This window comes from Berghia stephanieae, chromosome 1 (genome assembly GCF_034508935.2).
Source record: "Berghia stephanieae isolate SIO BIC M18660-M18661 chromosome 1, UCSD_Bste_1.3, whole genome shotgun sequence".
In the NCBI taxonomy this organism is placed as follows: domain Eukaryota; kingdom Metazoa; phylum Mollusca; class Gastropoda; order Nudibranchia; family Aeolidiidae; genus Berghia; species Berghia stephanieae.
In genome coordinates, this window is record NC_088360.1 from 74,337,135 (window position 1) to 74,355,193 (window position 18,059).

Below are 18,059 nucleotides of genomic sequence, written 5' to 3' on the forward strand. Positions count from 1 at the left end.
GAAGAAGAAAGAAGGTATTAATAATAATAATAATAATAATAATAATAATAATAATAATAATAATAACAATAATAATTATTATTATAATGATGATGATGATAATAATAATAATAACAACCTCAATAATAACAATAATTCTTTGAAGATTGCTGCTCAATGCTCCCCCTAAGCCAGCGTTGATTTTAACAGTTGTAGTTTATATGATTTCAAATGTCTACATGGGAAGGTCAAAGCCCCCAACTTATAAACTTTGAAAATAAATCAATCACTGATCCAGAAGAGACATCTCTGTCTTGAGAAGTTAATGGCACGATAGGTTTATTACAGAAATTACACGATAGAAGAAATGTCCTTCTGTATCTAGTCTGATATAAACAAGATAAAAAGAAAGAATAATTGCCTCAGTTGGATAAAAGATTTCTAATATCAATATCAATCGCTAGTATAGGAAGACCTACAACAGCCAATAAACAAAAAAAATAAAAATAAATAAACTGAATATTTTTCCTCCAAAAAATTAAAATTTCGATGAAAAAAATCTGTGTTTACCTTAAATTGCATGATTTTACCCCTTTTAAATGTTTTAGATTAGGGATATTAAGTTTGGCTCCATTTGGTCACATATCAGTATCTGATTTAAACATCAAAATCCGAATTTGACCAACTTTGGCCCCAAAAATATATATACGTATCTGTACAATTTGCAGATCAATATAGGTATCTAAGAGATTATATATATATAAATGCTTTTATCATGTTTTATTCACATCACAACTATTTTCAACACAAAACCACACTGACTAATAATACTATCATTATCTCTCTTTTTTAAAACATAGAACATTTTTCTTTTTCAAAACACCGTAAACATTTGATAATGCGTAACTTAACTTTTAAAATTATTTAATGTAAATTTAATATTATTTCACTACACATAAAGTAGGTACGGAAAACCCAAATTTAGATTATATAATTGTTGTCTTTAAGTTGCATTCAACAGGTAGAACTTTTTTTCCTGATTAAAATGGTATAAAAATTATTAAAATTGGTTAAATAATTAAAAAAGATATGTTATTTCGAAATTTGTAGAAAATCGCCAAAATTTGTCCTTCTTTGAAAGCAACCTTTTGTCCGTTTTCAAAATGCCGTATTTTCATAAATATTCAAACCAGACCTCTGTAACTTTCTAACAATACACATCTTTTTATAAACAATATGTGTATTTTTTTTCTGAGCTCAACTCTAAGTAAAATAGAAATAATTTGCCCCTAAAGTAGCTGACAAAGCCAAAATTGTCAATTTCAACGCAAAGTTACGAAATATCAGCGATTATGCCCCTTGCCTGAGCCGGCATATGAGTGAAGTGAATACGGCAAATGTTGTAGTTGTAGTTTCGTTTTCAGTTGGCTGGTGAACGCAAAGCTATTAATCTTGCTTTCGTATACATCATTTTAAAGCTGAGATTTTAAACTTTCTTTTGATACCAGAATCGTCCAAATTTTCAAATTTTTCTCAATTTTTTTATCAATTTAAAGTTTTTAACTTGAAACTTCAACCTTTGAAAAAAAAATCATAAAAATGCGAATCTGGTATCGAATGAAAGCTTGTTCAATTTTCTTTCGGATGCAGCCATTGACGTTACTATTAATAGCGCTGACGCGACCAGCCGAGCGGAGAGAAAAGACAACCGTCAGTTACGGTGATCGAGTAGCAGAGCGCCGGTTCCAAAATCGAAGTTTACTCCTCTTCTTCAACTCAAAGCCATGAAATAACGGCAAATCATATGAAAAAAGCATGAACGTTTTTTTTAAAGATGAAGATTTGAGATTTAATTTGATACCAAAAACGTTTTATTTGACGGACTGAAAATGGAAAAAGAGAGAGACGATTTGAGTTAAAATTCTCGTTTGCCAATAAAGCCATGACTCGATAAGAGGGTTTGCCATACCTACATAAAGGAAACTTAAGTAGTCAAAAATCTGTGACATTGGTTAAATAAAGTAATATTCACATTAATCATAGAAAATAAATTTATGACTGAACCAACGTAAATCAATGAAAGAATTAACTTGGGTGGTGCCATGCTTCCTTAAATAGATAAAGATAATACTTTAATTCTTAGTAGTGACAAAAATCTGAGAGAGGCCTATCAAAAACATTTTTTTTTCGAACCCCCCCCCCCCCCCCTCCAAATGAGTAAAGCACAAAAATAATTTTAAAATGTCAACTCTTCTAACATTGTTTCTTTAATCTTTACAGACACTTAATTTGACTCTAACCTGATATTAGATGTCACTGTTTGAGAGAGTAGTAACAGAAGTAATTTGGTCTTCAATGGGAAAAGACTTAGAATTTTTGTTGTGTCAACAGGTCTGTATTTATTTCAAAATTAATTAAATGGTAGAAGAAATTATGATCTCAAAAGAAAAAAAAAAGAAAAAAAATAAAAAAATCAGTCATTAATAATTTAAAGTTACTTCCTTTTGACCTTTTTCTTAAAAAAAAAAAAAAAGAAAAAAAATACGCAGTGGGGGAGGAGGCATACTTGACTTTTTACTATTGTTACATCCTTTATTTTAACATTACTTACTTCCAGTAAGTTTGAAGAGTAATAATCCTTAAACTTGAAAAAGATTTTAAAGTTTTGAGTTAATCATAAATTTTAAAAAATACTAGAATTGGATATCTCGCAATTGATCTTGACATTGACATCAACATAAAAGTAAGGTAAATTTAATGACTGAAATGTGACCAGTGGTGTTTGATAGGGATGGATGACTCTCATACTATTTTTGCTGATTTTTATGGAATTGTTCTGATTTCTTTCAATTCTGCCTTTTATCAAAAATACTCTATTCATTATTTTTTTTAATCTGTAATCGTTTCAACTTTAGGATAGTTATATAAACTTAAAGAACAATACTTATTATTATGTAGATATCCTCAAAAACAAAACAAAAAATCCACACAAAAAAACAAAACACCAGACTATCAAAAATACTTACAATATCACAATAAATGTTTAAAAAAGAATACTTTTTTTAAAGATGACGAAAAAATATTTAAATAAAATTCTTTGTGAAACCATGACTTTGCATGATCACTTAATGCATCAGGTAATGGGATGAAATGAAATGTAAAGGAAGGGTAAAGAATTCTTTTTATGTGACCGTTAGACAATGTTGCAAAATCTGTTCAATTAACTAAATAAACAATGCTGTATCTTACTTGTTTCATAAAATATTCATTCATCTGGTTATATTTTATTAGCCATAGAATTCCATATAAGAACAGTCTATAGAAAATGAATTAAATGTACAGTAGGTTTTACTTCCAAACTGGTAACAAATTGAATTTGAAAAATAAGATAATATGTAAAATCAGCGATCAAAAACAACTCTCAATATGTCTAAGAAATGAGTACATTGATTCAGAATAGTATCATGACTTTTCTGTCATCAGCCATAACTTGGGGGATCAACAGAAGAACCTAGACTGCCAACGTCTCCTCTGTCTTTATTTGAGGCGTCCATGGGTAGATCTGTAAAGATAATGTAATCATCATAAGAGAAATCATTCACTTCCAGTATAGGCATATTGGAAAGTAATTATCAACCAATCCAGTCAGACTGATATTCTTATGCAGACCTGCCACTTCACGAAAAAGGAAATCAGTATGACATTGTAAATAAATCAGTATCTGGGGAAAAAAATCAGTATGAGACGTAAAATTATCCAATGGTTGGGCTACTCATCTAATTCTGACAATTTGACACTTGTCACTCAAACTAACCAAAGCGTCACAACCTCCCCCCCCCCCCCCCCATTTTTCCCCAACACCCAAAATGGCATGCACAACGCCAATCTGGCAATCGGACTACTAACTTATTTAAAGATGGTGGCACTTGGTAACGAGTCAGAAGCCAGGGACCGCGGTGGTTTACCAGTACAGCTCGCTGTCGCTTCACAAAGGAAATGAAAACTAAATAACGCGCCGTGTGTGTTTTCTATCTGTGTGAGGGCATCACAAAGAGGCTCGCTACGTCATGTGATCTATCGAGGTATCGCGGGACGGGTCAAAGTTCACGAGACTTGAAAATCTTAACGTGCAACGTAAAGCACAAAGTAAACGTAAAAGAGAGGGGTGGAGGGCTGCGGGCCCTTGGTCACTTGGTGAAATCGGTACGATCGGCATGCAGATCGGGAAATCGGTACGATCGGCAAGTAAATCAGGAAATCGGTAAATACGAAAAAAAGGTCTTGCAAATCGGTATGATACCGATTAATCGGTATGAACGGCAGGTCTGCTTATGGTGCTATTGCAGGTAGAGTCCACGCCTTCTTTAAGCACGGTCAATGGGAATTGATTTAGGCATGCTTAACCCTCTCCTTACCACCTATTGGAAAATCATCACATTTGTTACGATGCAACTGTCACTTTTCTCATCCAGATTTAATTTCTTTTGCTATAGCTATAAAAACTTGACATTCTGTTATAGAGCTCCTATTGTCGATCAATACTTATGAATAGAATGTGCTTGGTGCTTTCTGTTTGAGTAAGAAATGTCTGTTTTTTTACGATGGGTGGGTGTGAAGTTTTGGGGAAAATTCTGAAAAGTGCTGGTAAGGAGAGGGTTAATGTCGAAGCGTGCTTGAATTCGAAGTAGACATAATCCAAAGATTTCCAGGAATGAAATTTCATGAGTATTTTCCATTTGTTAGTCATGATCTCACAACACCACCGATGTAGTAGCATTATTTATAATTACCTGGCATAGTTGGGTTTGATTTTGGCTTCGTTTTTGTTTATTTGTGTTTTTATTTTAATAACTCATCATGGCAAAAATGGAATAAAAACACTCAATAAGAAAAACATTGAGTAATTTGTCACAGGAAAGAATTCTAGTGTTGGGGAGGGTCCCTCTTTTTTCGTGAAAAGAATTCAGCACTTGAGCCTTGCTTGCCATGTGAAACAATGCTCTGTTGCACGGCTTTACAATTGCCTCGAATTTAGATGTGAGACCAGTCGATTTCATAAAAAAGTTGCAACATTTCTGAGGAAGAAGGCGCGCCACTTCTACTCCATCATCTTCCTGCCCTAACTCCTCCTCTTGGGGCCCCTTCCTCTCCAGCGTATTTTTGTTAATTCACTGGTCCATGAAAGGGAGTGGATACAATAACGATTAACAATCAGAATCAGATGCAGTTTTGTAATGAAGTGTGCCTGAAGCCAAAGTTACCACACTTAATGTCCTGTAGTTTATATTGCAAAAATTTGTAAACGCCATTTAGTGTGCTTGAGTCCAAATCTTGCTTAAAGATGGCATGGTCTGTATAAATAATCAAGGATACAAAATCAAGTTAAATGTAGTATATAAGGAACGTGTAATACTACATCTTGCCAGGAAGTTGATATGCTTGAGTCTGACCACGTGTGAATCAATATTTTTAAAAACGTTTTAAATAATAAGCTTAGAGTTGGTGTCCGAGTTATGCCTATTGTTAGTATTATTAAAGGTTGCATCTTTGAGTCTAAGGCCAGGGCCCAACTAATAAAAGTCTAAGCCTTGCAGAACAAACTTTATGGGAGCCGGTTTGAGCTGGAGATTCCCTTTATCTATTAGTTCAATAAACCAATGACTAAAAAAGTTAGCTTGCCTTTTAAAACAAATCTATAGTGCAATAACCAATAAATTATGTCAACTAGATTTTCTTTCATGACTCAATGCACCTGGAGTAATGAAAAACAGTCTTCATTCCAATTGTACCCAACAGGAGGAGGAACAACTCAGTTATCGATGAGTCTTCTGACTTTGCACAATGATTTTCAAATTATATATATTCAAATATTATGTTTTATATTTTTTTTAAAAAGATCATTAGAATGTCTTGAACAACTTTGTGAATTAACTCAAATTCTATTCTCTCTGAAAATTTACTTGTTTTTATGTCAAACCCTTATAGCAGTCCAAAATCATAAAAGCAACTGAACTAGAGAATTAATTCCAGCAGGGAGACCTGAAAGTAGCTCTCAAACTTTGAATTAATCAAGGCTTTGCATATATTCAAATCTATAGCTGAATAACATTAAAAAAACAAAAAAAAACAACAATAAAACAGAGAGAGAGAGAGAGAGAGAGAGAGAGAGAGAGAGAGAGAGAGAGAGAGAGAGAGAGAGAGAGAGAGAGAGAGAGAGAGAGAGAGAGAGAGAGAGAGAGAGAGAGAGAGAGAGAGAGAGAGATTTCAAAAAAATCCATCTACAGTAGAATTACTTTAAACCGAAATTTTGGGGACCTTCTAAACCATTTCGGTTTAAAGACATTTTGGTTTAAAGCAAGTTCCCGTTTTGCAATGTTTTTCAAGGGTAGTAACTATTTAAGGAATTTGCTCATTTAATCGTATCATGGGTTTCCCGTTATATGGAGTTGTTGAATAAAAGACGCCTTCGTAACCATTAAATTAAAAAAAAATTTTTTTTTGGTGTGTTTAAAAAATATTTTTGGGGGTTTTCGTTTTCAATTCAAAATTGTTGAAAGAGTTGAGTTCGGGATGCCGTGTATTTTACACATCTCCGTCTTGATCAACTTTTTTTTCATCGACTTCACATAGTATTTTGATTTTAAACTCCAACGTGTAAGCACAGTGCTTTATTTTAGACATCATTTAGTAAAATGCAAAGCTAAAATAAGATCGAAAGTTCTTGTGCGATAATTGATAAAGAATGACGCGCAGCTACTCAGAGGTGAAGTGAAATGGAAATGAAAAGGCGTGTCAATGCTAAGCTGTCTACTACACACCCCTCTTTTGTTGAAAAGCCATTAGGTTCAAAGGCCTAATTACATAGAACCCTCTCCCCCCCCCCCCCCCCCCCTCACACGCACATTTAAACAAAGTGGAAATGAAATGGCATGTCAATGGTAAGTTGTCTACCACCCCCCCCCCCTCCCTCCTTATTCTCGTGTTGAAAATTTGTCAGTTCCAAAGCATCAACACACGAGTGATAACATCTCACTTGCGTGATTCTACACCCCAACTCCCCCTCTTTCCTCATTTTTCGCCTGCCAGTCATCCGCTGTCTTCCTTTTCCAGTCTGTGCGATTGTGGTGTTGGCCAAACCCAAGTGCAGTGATTGAAGTGTTTGCCTACACCCCCACCCCCACCCCACCCATCACCACAGACTAGGAGTTACGCACTTTGTTTAATATCGTCGGGCATTATTACGTGTGGCCACCTTCCCGAATTTTTGAAGAAAAATAGAGAGAGAAAAAGGGAAGGTGCTCTCAAGTTGTTTCGGTTTAAAGAAAGTCCTGCTTAGAAGTATTTCGGTTCATCGTAAGAATTAGTACAAAGATAATGAAGAAACTAGTACAATTTATTAAATTCTTTGCAGTTTAAGGTATTTTTCGGTTTAGCTTCTTTCGGTTTAAAGTAATTTTACTGTATTTTGAAGTCAACTCTTCATGATCACACATTTATATATTAGCACTATAATTTACTTCCACATACCAGAGACAAAATTATCCTTGATGGTTTGAGGAATTTTGTTTAGGTACCAATTATGATTCTTTACGGTTGCCAAGACACCACCAGCATTCCTCTGTTGCACTTTCTCGTGATACAATATAGGCTTGCCCAACATGTCAGTCAAGCATCCACCTATTGCATGAAGGACAGCCTCTGGTGCGCATGTGTCCCATTTCTTACAGCCTTTGCTAGCAAATACATAAGCATGAACCTTCCCTTCTATCAAAAGAAGAACCTGAAGATTGAATAAATATTGGAGGTTAATATTTTCGAGAGCACGCGAGAAAGAGAGAGAGAGAGAGAGAGAGAGAGAGAGAGAGAGAGAGAGAGAGAGAGAGAGAGAGAGAGAGAGAGAGAGAGAGAGAGAGAGAGAGAGAGAGAGAGAGAGAGAGAATGATTATCATAGATTTTAAAAATATTAACTTAATGAAATGGAATGAAAACCTTGCAACAATAACAAAAGGGTAGTTTCCTCGTTGCATAACACATCCAAACAAACGTTCTAATGACATAAGTTAGAAACTATATTTGAACCATGGCATTCTTTTTTTCCCCCTTGCAATTTTGCTATATCTGTATTGCTTTGATGGCACAATGATACACGATATAGTAAATATGTTACCAATATACCATCTATTATCAAACCCTCTTTACATTAATTTGCATTATTGCTCGGATGCAGAGTGAGCTTTATATTGCACTCTCAAAGGAGTCTCATTTTTTGAGAGCCAATCAAATGATGGCAGCATCTGTTAGTTCATCCAGATGAATAAAATTGAAATAAAAACTCAGGCAAACTGAATCAATGCTTTTAATGAAATTATTTGAAAACAAGATGTATAACCTCTTTAAAAAATTATCTAAAATACTTAAAGCGCCATCACATATTCGTTTCAAAACCAATCATAAACTTAATGAATAATTGTTGTCTGTAGAATCCTAAATTGAGCACAATAAAAAAAAATATCATAGAAGCACAATGCTGACTTAACACACTACAAATATTTAAATTATAGCTTGCATAAATATGTGCAATAAAATCTATAGACAAATAATTATTCTCAATAATAAAACTTAAAAGGGCTAAACAAACAAAAGGCTAACTAAATATACTAACTTGCATTCATCATGAATAAACCCACTCTCTTAATTGAAAAAGAAAAAAATTTAAAAAGACTTGCACCTTATGGCCAGCTCCTCCTACTCTAACTACTTCTGTGGGTTCACATGCATCAACTGCCCCAGTCACAATGTGGTCGGAATGAGATCGCGTAGTTGTGATCAGATTTTTATCTGATGGAAGACTTTGACTTGTAAAACCGAAAGCACCTAAGAGTAAAAGTAAAGAGGAAATAAAGAAATTCAATTTTGTAGTAGAGAATGTTTAACTGATCCTCTGGCTATTTATCCTGGCTTCTCATTAGGTAGATGTGGCTTTGATAAAAAAAAAAAAAAAAGGGGGGGAGGGGGGTGGGGGGGAGTCAGATGAGAAAAGAATGTTTTGGAGCTATTGTGAATTGAGTACATAATTCTCACAACAACTGTACTTTAGAATATCCAATTTTAATCACAGCTGAGTTGTCTAGCATGGAGCTGTATACCCTAGCTTCATCTAGAATTGGGAATCGGGTGCTTTACTTATCAGATAAAAATATAATAATTTTCTGGGTGGAAAATTGGCCTCCGGAATAACAGAAATAGATGGCAAGTATCAAGCCATTTTCAATCTCATAACCTCAGATGAAATAAACAGCCTAACGGTTCATGATAAATGCTGCGATCATAATCGGTAAAACCTGTTAGCAGAAATTACTCATTCCTCTATTATTAGACTTGGTGGTTTCAATGTTAAAGATAAAAATAAAGGGTCTCAATGTTTGACAGTTGAAAGACTGGAAACTGAGAATCATTAAAAAGTATGAAAACAGCCCCCTGGGCTGAAAATTTACAGATCTAAATAAAATATGAAAGTGGTCATCGTGAATTTGACCTAAACATCTAGAGCTGGCTCTAAATAGTTGTGAGCTCTCATTGTATCTATTTACCTAAGCCAACAAGCCCCCAGATGCATCGTCCCAAAGGAAGATCAGATCCTTTGTCATAGTTGTAGTATGGCTGATAGATAACTCCACCTTTGGAAACACCATTGACAGCAATGCCAATCAACACTGTCACATGATCCAACAAACCTGGAATAGAAGTATTTAAAAGAGAGAAAATATGTAATATAACGAGCAAAACAGATCAAAACGTTTCAAAAGTCAGAAATCTTCTAATTAAATTGGACAATAACTCTATATATGATTGATTTAATACAAACTAGACCCCCCCCCCCCCTATCAAATCAAGAATTGATGATTTGGTTGAAATCGTCATTGGCATTATATTTTTGTCCATCACGACAGCTTAATCAATTTGCATGGGAATTGGTTGGGAAATCAAATCAGAAAGTAAAAAGCCATAATCTCTAAATGTCTTGGCTTGGAAACAAAGTCACTAAAATTGATCAGGGCAGTTCCAGAGTGAACGGAATTCAACCATGCTGAGCAATGCAGGATTTCCAGTTTTATATATCATCATGACAATGTGGAATAATTCCATAGTCGGCAATTTTTAGTGATTTGTTTTAAAAAAAGGATTGAAATAAGTGCTCATATTTTAAAAACTCATGAAAAAATTATTTGTATTTTAAATAAATCAGTATTTACCTTGTGTAAATTCTGCTGTTCCATCAAGGGGGTCCACCCAAATGACGATCTGAAATGGCAGATTCAAATTGTAAATAGGTCTAATGTAAAGCATTTTGATTAAGTATCATTAATGCAAACCCTAAAAGTTTCCAGGATATCGATTTAAGTACACCTGGGATCAGACAGATTTTAAGGTAATTGTAAAATATAAAAATTGTAATGAAATAAAATGATTCCTACCTGTTCATCTGAGACATTTTTATATATTTCTGGACAGGCATATTTCAGGACAGCAGGATCTAAATCTGTTACCAAAGAATTACCCGAAACATTTTCAGATGGGTCAAGAGTCTGGATTGAAAAAAATAATATCAAAATAAAATCAGTAATATATTTGATTCTTATCTTGTATGAAGATGCAAGCACTTGAGTAAACATGTCTTAACTTGAAAAAAAATTAAAATCTTTCAACATAAATTGACAGAGCAGGAAAAACAATCGCAATGACCATTTTTAAAATTTCTAAATAAATCCATAAATATTTTGCACTTTCTTTGATGTCATTATTATGAGTAGATGCTGAGATAAGGTCACAGGGATATTAGGAAATTTACAAATTCAGAAAATCAACAACAGACAGCACATATTATGAAGGCTATCTTAACAGGAAAGGTAAAATGCTAAAATTCTACTATCATGAAAAAAAAATAATTTTAAATTGAAAAATACAATCTCCTTTTAGTACAACTCCACCTAAAAGTCAAAACTCATTAAACTTGAGTCCACAATTTCCTACAAATAACAGTTCTGAATCACGACTGATTTTCCTGTGTATTTCACAATCCTTTGTGAGCAGGATTTTCAATGGGTTATAGAGATGTCAAACGATATTACAAATAAATCAGAATAGAATTCAAAAGAATTTAAGAGAAAAAAAAATATAACGCTCTCAACCATTTTGCCCTTCTGCAATGCTTGCAATTCCTATTAACCTATTCTAAGGTGAGGACAATGCTTTTTTTTTTTTCAGCTAGGTGCAACAATTAACTCATTTATTAACAATAACAAATAACTGAGCTATTCATCATTCAAAGAATGTCTACACAGAGCAAAAATGAGATCCCAGCACAACTTAAGTAAAACAAAAAATAAAATGTACACTAATATACAATAATATTGTATGAAAAGCCCTTAACAAATAATATTATACCCCTTTCGTTTTGGGGAAAACCTGATTTTACTATAGCATAACAGCACAAATATTATAAAGCATCCGTAATATCCTTTGTAAAAAACCCATAGGAGTTCAAGAAATATTTTTCTTCCGCACATGATAACTGGTTTTCTATAAATATATAATAAACACATAATGATATCTTTGCCACAATGGTCATTCTTCAGGTCAAATATTTTAATATTAGTTAAATTTCCACCTTTGGTGTTAAAAAGTTGATGAGAATGTTTGAAGTCATTTGAGGGATATAATAAAAGTATTCTTGAACCCCTCCTTTGAAATTTTGGACTCATTCCCAATTTGCATTCCCAAACGCGGTCGTAATGAGAACTTTTATAAAAGAGCTCAAGAACCTTTTTAAAAATAACATCCACAATACAATCTATAACAACAGTTGTCAAATTTGGCAATATCAATACTTGACTTTAACACTAGACAAAAAAAAACAAACCAGATACAACATTAGGAGCAACTGCCCCAATAAATTTGCAATATGTAGGACATAGGAACACAACAAAAATGCTTTTAAACAAACAGGTAATTGACCAGAATTCCTGGAAAAAATTGTAATCTAAGACTGTGTTGACTTTGTACAGGTATTTAAAGTATACATGTCAAATGCCACCATGTGCAATCAATGAAGTAAAATATAGAATATTCAGGACAGGCATATGACTTATGTATATTTAATTGTACTTGAGCTAAACAACGAAATAGCAATATAGCAGGTCAATCTCTAATGCCCCTTCATCTTACCTCCTCTCCAAAAATTGACACTTTTGGAAACAGACTGCTTAATGATGATATTATACAACGTTGTGCAGCACGGTCAGCCTCTGTTTGTAAATCATTTTTACCCTGTTCAAAAAATGAAAACAATAAGTAAGAAATAGGACATTGTTTTGTTTGTTTTTAAGGGTTTTACGGCGCTTGCAACACGTTTAGGTTATATCGGCGCCAGTAAAAAGGAAGAAAATGGGATAGTAAAAAGTTCTAGAATTACAATTAAAGCACCCAAGAAAAAGTAAGACAAAGGGGAACTGAGAACAAATAGGGATCAGATGTAGATTCCAAGAGCATACCACCAATGTAATTAGTTTGAAATCACCTAGAAGTCTCATCTAGACACAAGCACAAAATCCAACAAAGAGGAATACACTCAAATGCTTACCTTTTACATTCAAAATAAAAATAATAATACATAACAGAGAGATGATTTACAAGGAAAAAAATATCATCTCCCAAAACAATAACTATGCATTTGACTGTTTCCCTCCCGGCTAGGACTCCGGCCAGAGCCAGGACAAAACCAAGTAATCTCATTCCAAGACAAAGACAGAAAGCATGTTGGAAAACAGATATAAGGGATAGAAGACACAGTATGTACCTCCCTGCCCGCTATGGGAGGTCAGGATCCCCACCCAGAGAAATAGGACATTTGCGACCAATCATCTAAAATGGGACTGAACATTGACTTTTAAGTTTTAATCATACAAATACAAATGAGTTTGTTAAACCTCAAAAAACATAAATCTTCAAATTCTAGTCATTTTTAATTTAGACTCAATTTTCTTTATCTTGAACTTGAACATTCCAACATAATAATAAGGAAGCCGCTATTTTCACCGTACGGTGAAAATAATCTGTCATGCTATTTACACCGTACAGTGATAATAGCCTGACCGTGTGTAGGAGGCAATTTTCACCGTACGGTAATATCTTGGTGAACGATGTTCACCATACGATGATGATAGTGTGGGAGACTTTTTTCATCGTCCCGTAATATTATGGTGGACGATTTTCAGTGTACGGACGGTGATAATAGTGATGGAGACTTTAATCACCGTCCCGTAATATTTTGGTGGACGATTTTCACCGTACGGTGATAATAATGTGGGAGACTTTTTTCACCGTACGAGTAATATCTATGTGGACGATTTTCACCGTACGGTGATAATAATGTGGTAGTGGTAGACTTTTCACCGTCCCGTAATATTTTGGTGGACGATTTTCAGCGTATGGTGATAATAGTGTGGGAGACTTTTATCACCGTATGGTAATATTTTGGTGGACGATTTTTACGATACGGTGATAATAGTGCAGGAGATATTTTTCACCGTATGGTAATATCTTGGTGGACGATGGTGTGGAAGGCTATATTCAGTGTACGGTGATAATAGTGCGGGAGACGATTCTCATCTTGCGGTGAAAATAGCCTGACACAATATTTTCACTGTACGGTAATAATGGTGTGGAAGGCTATATTATTCACTGTACGGTGATAACAGTGGGGCCGACTATTTTCACCGTATGGTAATATCTTGGTGATAATAGTGTGGGAGACTATATTCACTATAACGGTTTGGCAGGCTATATTCACTGTACGGTGTTAATAGTGTGGGAGACTATTTTCACCGTCCGGTAATATCATGGTGGACGATTTTCACCGTACGGTGATAATGGTGTGGAAAGCTATATTCAGTGTACGGTGATAATAGTGCGGGAGACTACATATATTCATTATAATGGTGTGGAAAGCTTTATTCTTCGTACGGTGATAATAGTGTGGGAGACGATTTTCATCTTGCGGTGAAAATAGCCTGACACACTATTTTCACCGTATGGTAATAATGGTGTGGAAGGCTATATTATTCGCTGTACGGTGATAATAGTGGGGCCGACATTTTCACCGTACGGTAATATCTTGGTGATAATAATGTGGGAGACTATTTTCACCATACGGTAATATCTTGGTGGACGATTTTCAAGTAAATTTAAATCATCAGACTTTGACTTTATTATTATTACGGATTATCCTACATCCAAAAATATGGTTTCACGATGAATGTTTTTTAAAGGCCAATTTATCTTTCCGCAGTTGTCTGTTGTATTTAAGTTAAAATTAGAGAGGAAATAAATGAGAATGAGTATGAGTATGAGAGGAGAGTATGATTATGACGAGGAGTATGAGTATGAGTGATTATTCTAGCGGAGTGACTATTCTCACCCCCGGGATGAGAATAAAAAATCGATCGAGCTCTCACCCCCGGGATGAGAGTAGAGGTCTTCGCCACTTCTCGCTATTCTCACCCCTGGCCCCTATGACTAGAGAGCTGAGCCGGTGTTACCAATACTTAGCTTCTATAACCAGGACAAATAATTCGTTTGGACAGAAAAATAAATAAAAACTTACCGCTTACCGTCAAAAGCAGTTTAGATTTGAAGATACATTTGTTTTCTATAAAAAAACATTCGGTACTAGACAATCCTTGATGAATTTCAAAAGTTGTGTTTGAAATTATATCCTAAATATTTAATGATTCACTCCTCGCTAAATCGTGTGTTTTTCTCGTCTGACCCATAGGTTGGTGCCCCCTAGTGCCAGCCGCCTGCCGCGCAATAGCCGCGCAAAACAAAGGTTTTTTAAAAAGTTTATTGAGAAAAAGATACGGAAAAAAGTGTCCCTAGATAAGTATGCAATTTGGTGCATAAGTGCAGTAAAAATTGGTGCGCAAAATTAGTTCGTAGAGGATGCGAGACTGTGTGTGTGTGTGGTGTGTGTGTGTGTGTGTGTGAGTATGTGTGTGTGTGTGTCTCGTTCTTTCTTCCTTTTTTTTTTGGGAGTGCCTACGTACACGGTAACGGGGCATCTAGCCTCAGGATCTATGTACACGTAAACCGGTTTACCGTTGCAACATTCTGTCAGTGATGGTCCTCGCTGTCGTTACCGCGCGCGCTCGTGTGTGTGTGTGTGTGTGTGTGTGTGTGTGAGTTGTTTTTTTTAAATCAAAACAATTTTAACCATTAATGGCGAGATTCCATCTTACACTCCCCAAACTCCAGATCTTAGTCTTAATGTTATCATTAAAAGACAAGCTTTGCGATTTATAGTTTAATTGAAGCCCGAGTCGAAATATACTCTTACTACTGCTCTCTTGGTGGAAACGATCTATTCTGCATAAGCAATCTGGAGAAAAAAATCAGTGTCACTGTAAAAGGTTAAAATTTCACGAAGTACGCACCGTGAACACCGCTGTAACAATCCTTTGATCTACGTCATCAGGCAACCCATTGTTTCTTTCATCTTTTCCCATTCCCCCTTACTATCCCCCCCCCCCCCCCCATTCCCCGCCCATCTCTCTCTCTCTCTCTCTCTCTCTCTCTCTCTCTCTCTCTCTCTCTCTTGTCATAGTGTTATCCCTTCCCCTTCCCATCTCATTGTAAAATGAAAACGTTCTGCTGTTTGCAGATACATGTATGATTGTTTTGTTTTTTCTCTCTCACTAGGCATTTGAAAAAAAGCAAAAACCTGAAAAAAAAACAAAACAACTTAACCTTTTAAAGGCGAATATCAATCTTACTTGGACCAAAAATAAAATCTTACCGTTTTCATCAAAAGACAAAAAACAAATTACAATTTAAGAATTTGAGCTTTTATAGAGGGCAATATCCACCCAACGTGCTCAAAGCGGTTTTTATCAATATTCTTACTGCTCTTATGGTGGAAACGTTTTTTTTTTTCTGCGTTAAAAAATAATATAAATGAAGACTATCATTTGAAAACAAAAAAAAATCAGTGTCACTGGCAAAGGGTTAATTGCAGTACTCCTGCATCCTGTGAGACTCCTACGGCACTTGCTAATCATAAAAAAGGAAATAGCAATCAACAATACTAAGGTGAAAAAAAAGAAGAAAAAAAAAAGGTGGGAGGGGGGGGGGGGGAGCAAATCCAGTAGCAATGCAACCTTTTAGCGGCGAAATTCGATCTTTGACCTAACACCAAATCTTCTATCATCAAAAGACAAGTAACGGCAAAACGATTATAGACAATTGAAGTCCGAGTTGCGATAGTCTGACTGCTCTCTTGGTGGAAACGCTGTATTCCCCGTTAACAATAATAAAGATAAAAGCAAACTATTATCTAAAAGCAAAAAATTAGCTTCGCCGTTAAGGGTTAAGAACACCTGCAACTGCTGCCAGCATCCTTGAGATGCTCTACTAGGCACTTTGATAACTCCAGTTCAGTGGCCGCCGATAGGCTCACTGTAAGGTGAAACTCGTTTTTTGGAACTTTATTTTTGGCCCTTTAATGTTTTGGTCACCATGGCGTTATTTGTGAACCTATGTGACTAATGTTGGTATCATTTTAAAGGGCACAAAACAAGCTTTCTAACGGTATATTTTATTCTTAATTCCTGATTGTATTTCTCAGAAAGCTATTGAAATAAAAATTTATCAAATTTTGACTTATAAGAACTTTTTAAATTATGGATACATTTTAATTATACTTCATACATCGATAGACAATCAATTGAAGAACATCTCTGCCAAATTTCATCAAAATTGATACACTCGCTCATTATTTTATTTTTTTCCGCCATCAACCCCACTTTTTTTAACAAAAACCTCATATTTTTTTCCATTTTCATTTATCCTTAATTTTGTCCATACTTTTCATACATGAAAATGATTTATATGAAAATAAAGCTTATTTTCTCACCTTTAAAATGATACCTAACACTTGCCATTTATGTTTTAATTGAAACAAAATTACTGAAAACAATAAGTGGGCCATGTTGACTGCAAAACTCAAAATTTCCCTATAGCGGCGAGATGCTGGTTTTGAGGCAGCAGTGAGATCACAGATTCTCTCTGTAAAATTGACAAAAAATGTCAACAGAAAAATATAAATAACTCTGGAACCGTAAGTCGTAGATAAACAAATAAGGTATCAAATTTTATGTTTTTTCAAGTCCCATCCCCCTGACTGGGTCAAATTAAGATATTTTGAGTTTGAAAATTTTATCAAAGTGCCTAGCTCTACGTCACACAAGGTCACCAAGCGACACGTCTCCCTTTCGTCTTCATGCAACACCCCCCCCCCCCTTCTCTACTCTCACGGTGGTGGTGGCGGCGGATAAAAAAGGCCTTTTTTTCTTTTATTCAATCAACTTGACTGCTGGTGGACCCTAGGCCTCTCTACAAGTCCAAGAAATAATACTCACTTTTTCTCTGCTCCAACGAAAATATCTACCCCCTACCGGTCTAATTATTTGTAGCAGACGACAAATTTCTCAAAACGGTCACGTGACACTGTAAAAACAACACAGGAAGTCCATGAAAGCTTATTTACGGCATTTCCTTTGAACCGTGTAAACAACAAGATTTCGTTTTCATTCGACTCAACGGGTCAGATTGGCCGGTATTTTTTTAACGAACTAAAGTTCTGAAAAATCAAAATGTTTCTTAGAAAGTTGAAAGATGCTAGTTTTTGAAACAGAGGTAGGTTTTTTTAAAAAATCTTTATATTTTACGTGATTGCATGCTCAAGGCGAGTTGGACGTGCAGCGGAGGTTGGTCGGCCAAAGGCGAGGCTCTCTATGACTACTATGATGAGGGCATGGGAGAGCCGGCTATTTTAATCTCAGGAATTGACCGACTAATTACAGCAATAATCACCTTCTCCACAATTCCTAAATTCCCAGTCTTTAATATGTCTCGAATTATATTTCCAGCTCGATGAGAAACCGACACAGAGGCAGCCAAAATTCTCATAATAAGGGGTGAAGTTGTTGAGGTCGCCATTTTGTATCAACCATCAACTGACTGAC

The 18,059-nt window shown here is 35.1% G+C and overlaps 1 protein-coding gene across 1 annotated transcript; it reads right to left on the reverse strand.

Annotated features, from left to right (window-relative positions):
• Window positions 1-843: 843 nt before the first annotated feature.
• On the reverse strand, window positions 844-18,059 carry LOC144956748 (3'(2'),5'-bisphosphate nucleotidase 1-like). Its single transcript, XM_078887434.1, has 9 exons — window positions 17,908-18,059; window positions 12,205-12,306; window positions 10,455-10,565; window positions 10,233-10,281; window positions 9,570-9,713; window positions 8,708-8,853; window positions 7,507-7,759; window positions 1,949-3,541; window positions 844-928 (listed from the first exon to the last, which is right to left on the reverse strand). Exons 1-8 carry the CDS (start codon window positions 18,031-18,033, stop codon window positions 3,459-3,461), a joined length of 1,014 nt encoding a protein of 337 aa, XP_078743560.1. The 5' UTR covers window positions 18,034-18,059; the 3' UTR covers window positions 844-928; window positions 1,949-3,458.

What these genes read in the sequence shown, in the direction of transcription:
- LOC144956748 (XM_078887434.1), bottom strand. Translation starts at nt 18,033, where the DNA reads ATGGCGACCTCAACAACTTCACCCCTTATTATGAGAATTTTGGCTGCC. An exon ending in CTGGGGGCTTGTTGGCTTAG is followed by an intron (nt 8,854 to 9,569) that starts GTAAATAGATAC and finishes TTTTACTCTTAG; the next exon opens with GTGCTTTCGGTTTTACAAGT. An exon ending in CAAGGATAATTTTGTCTCTG is followed by an intron (nt 3,542 to 7,506) that starts GTATGTGGAAGT and finishes TTATCTTTACAG; the next exon opens with ATCTACCCATGGACGCCTCA.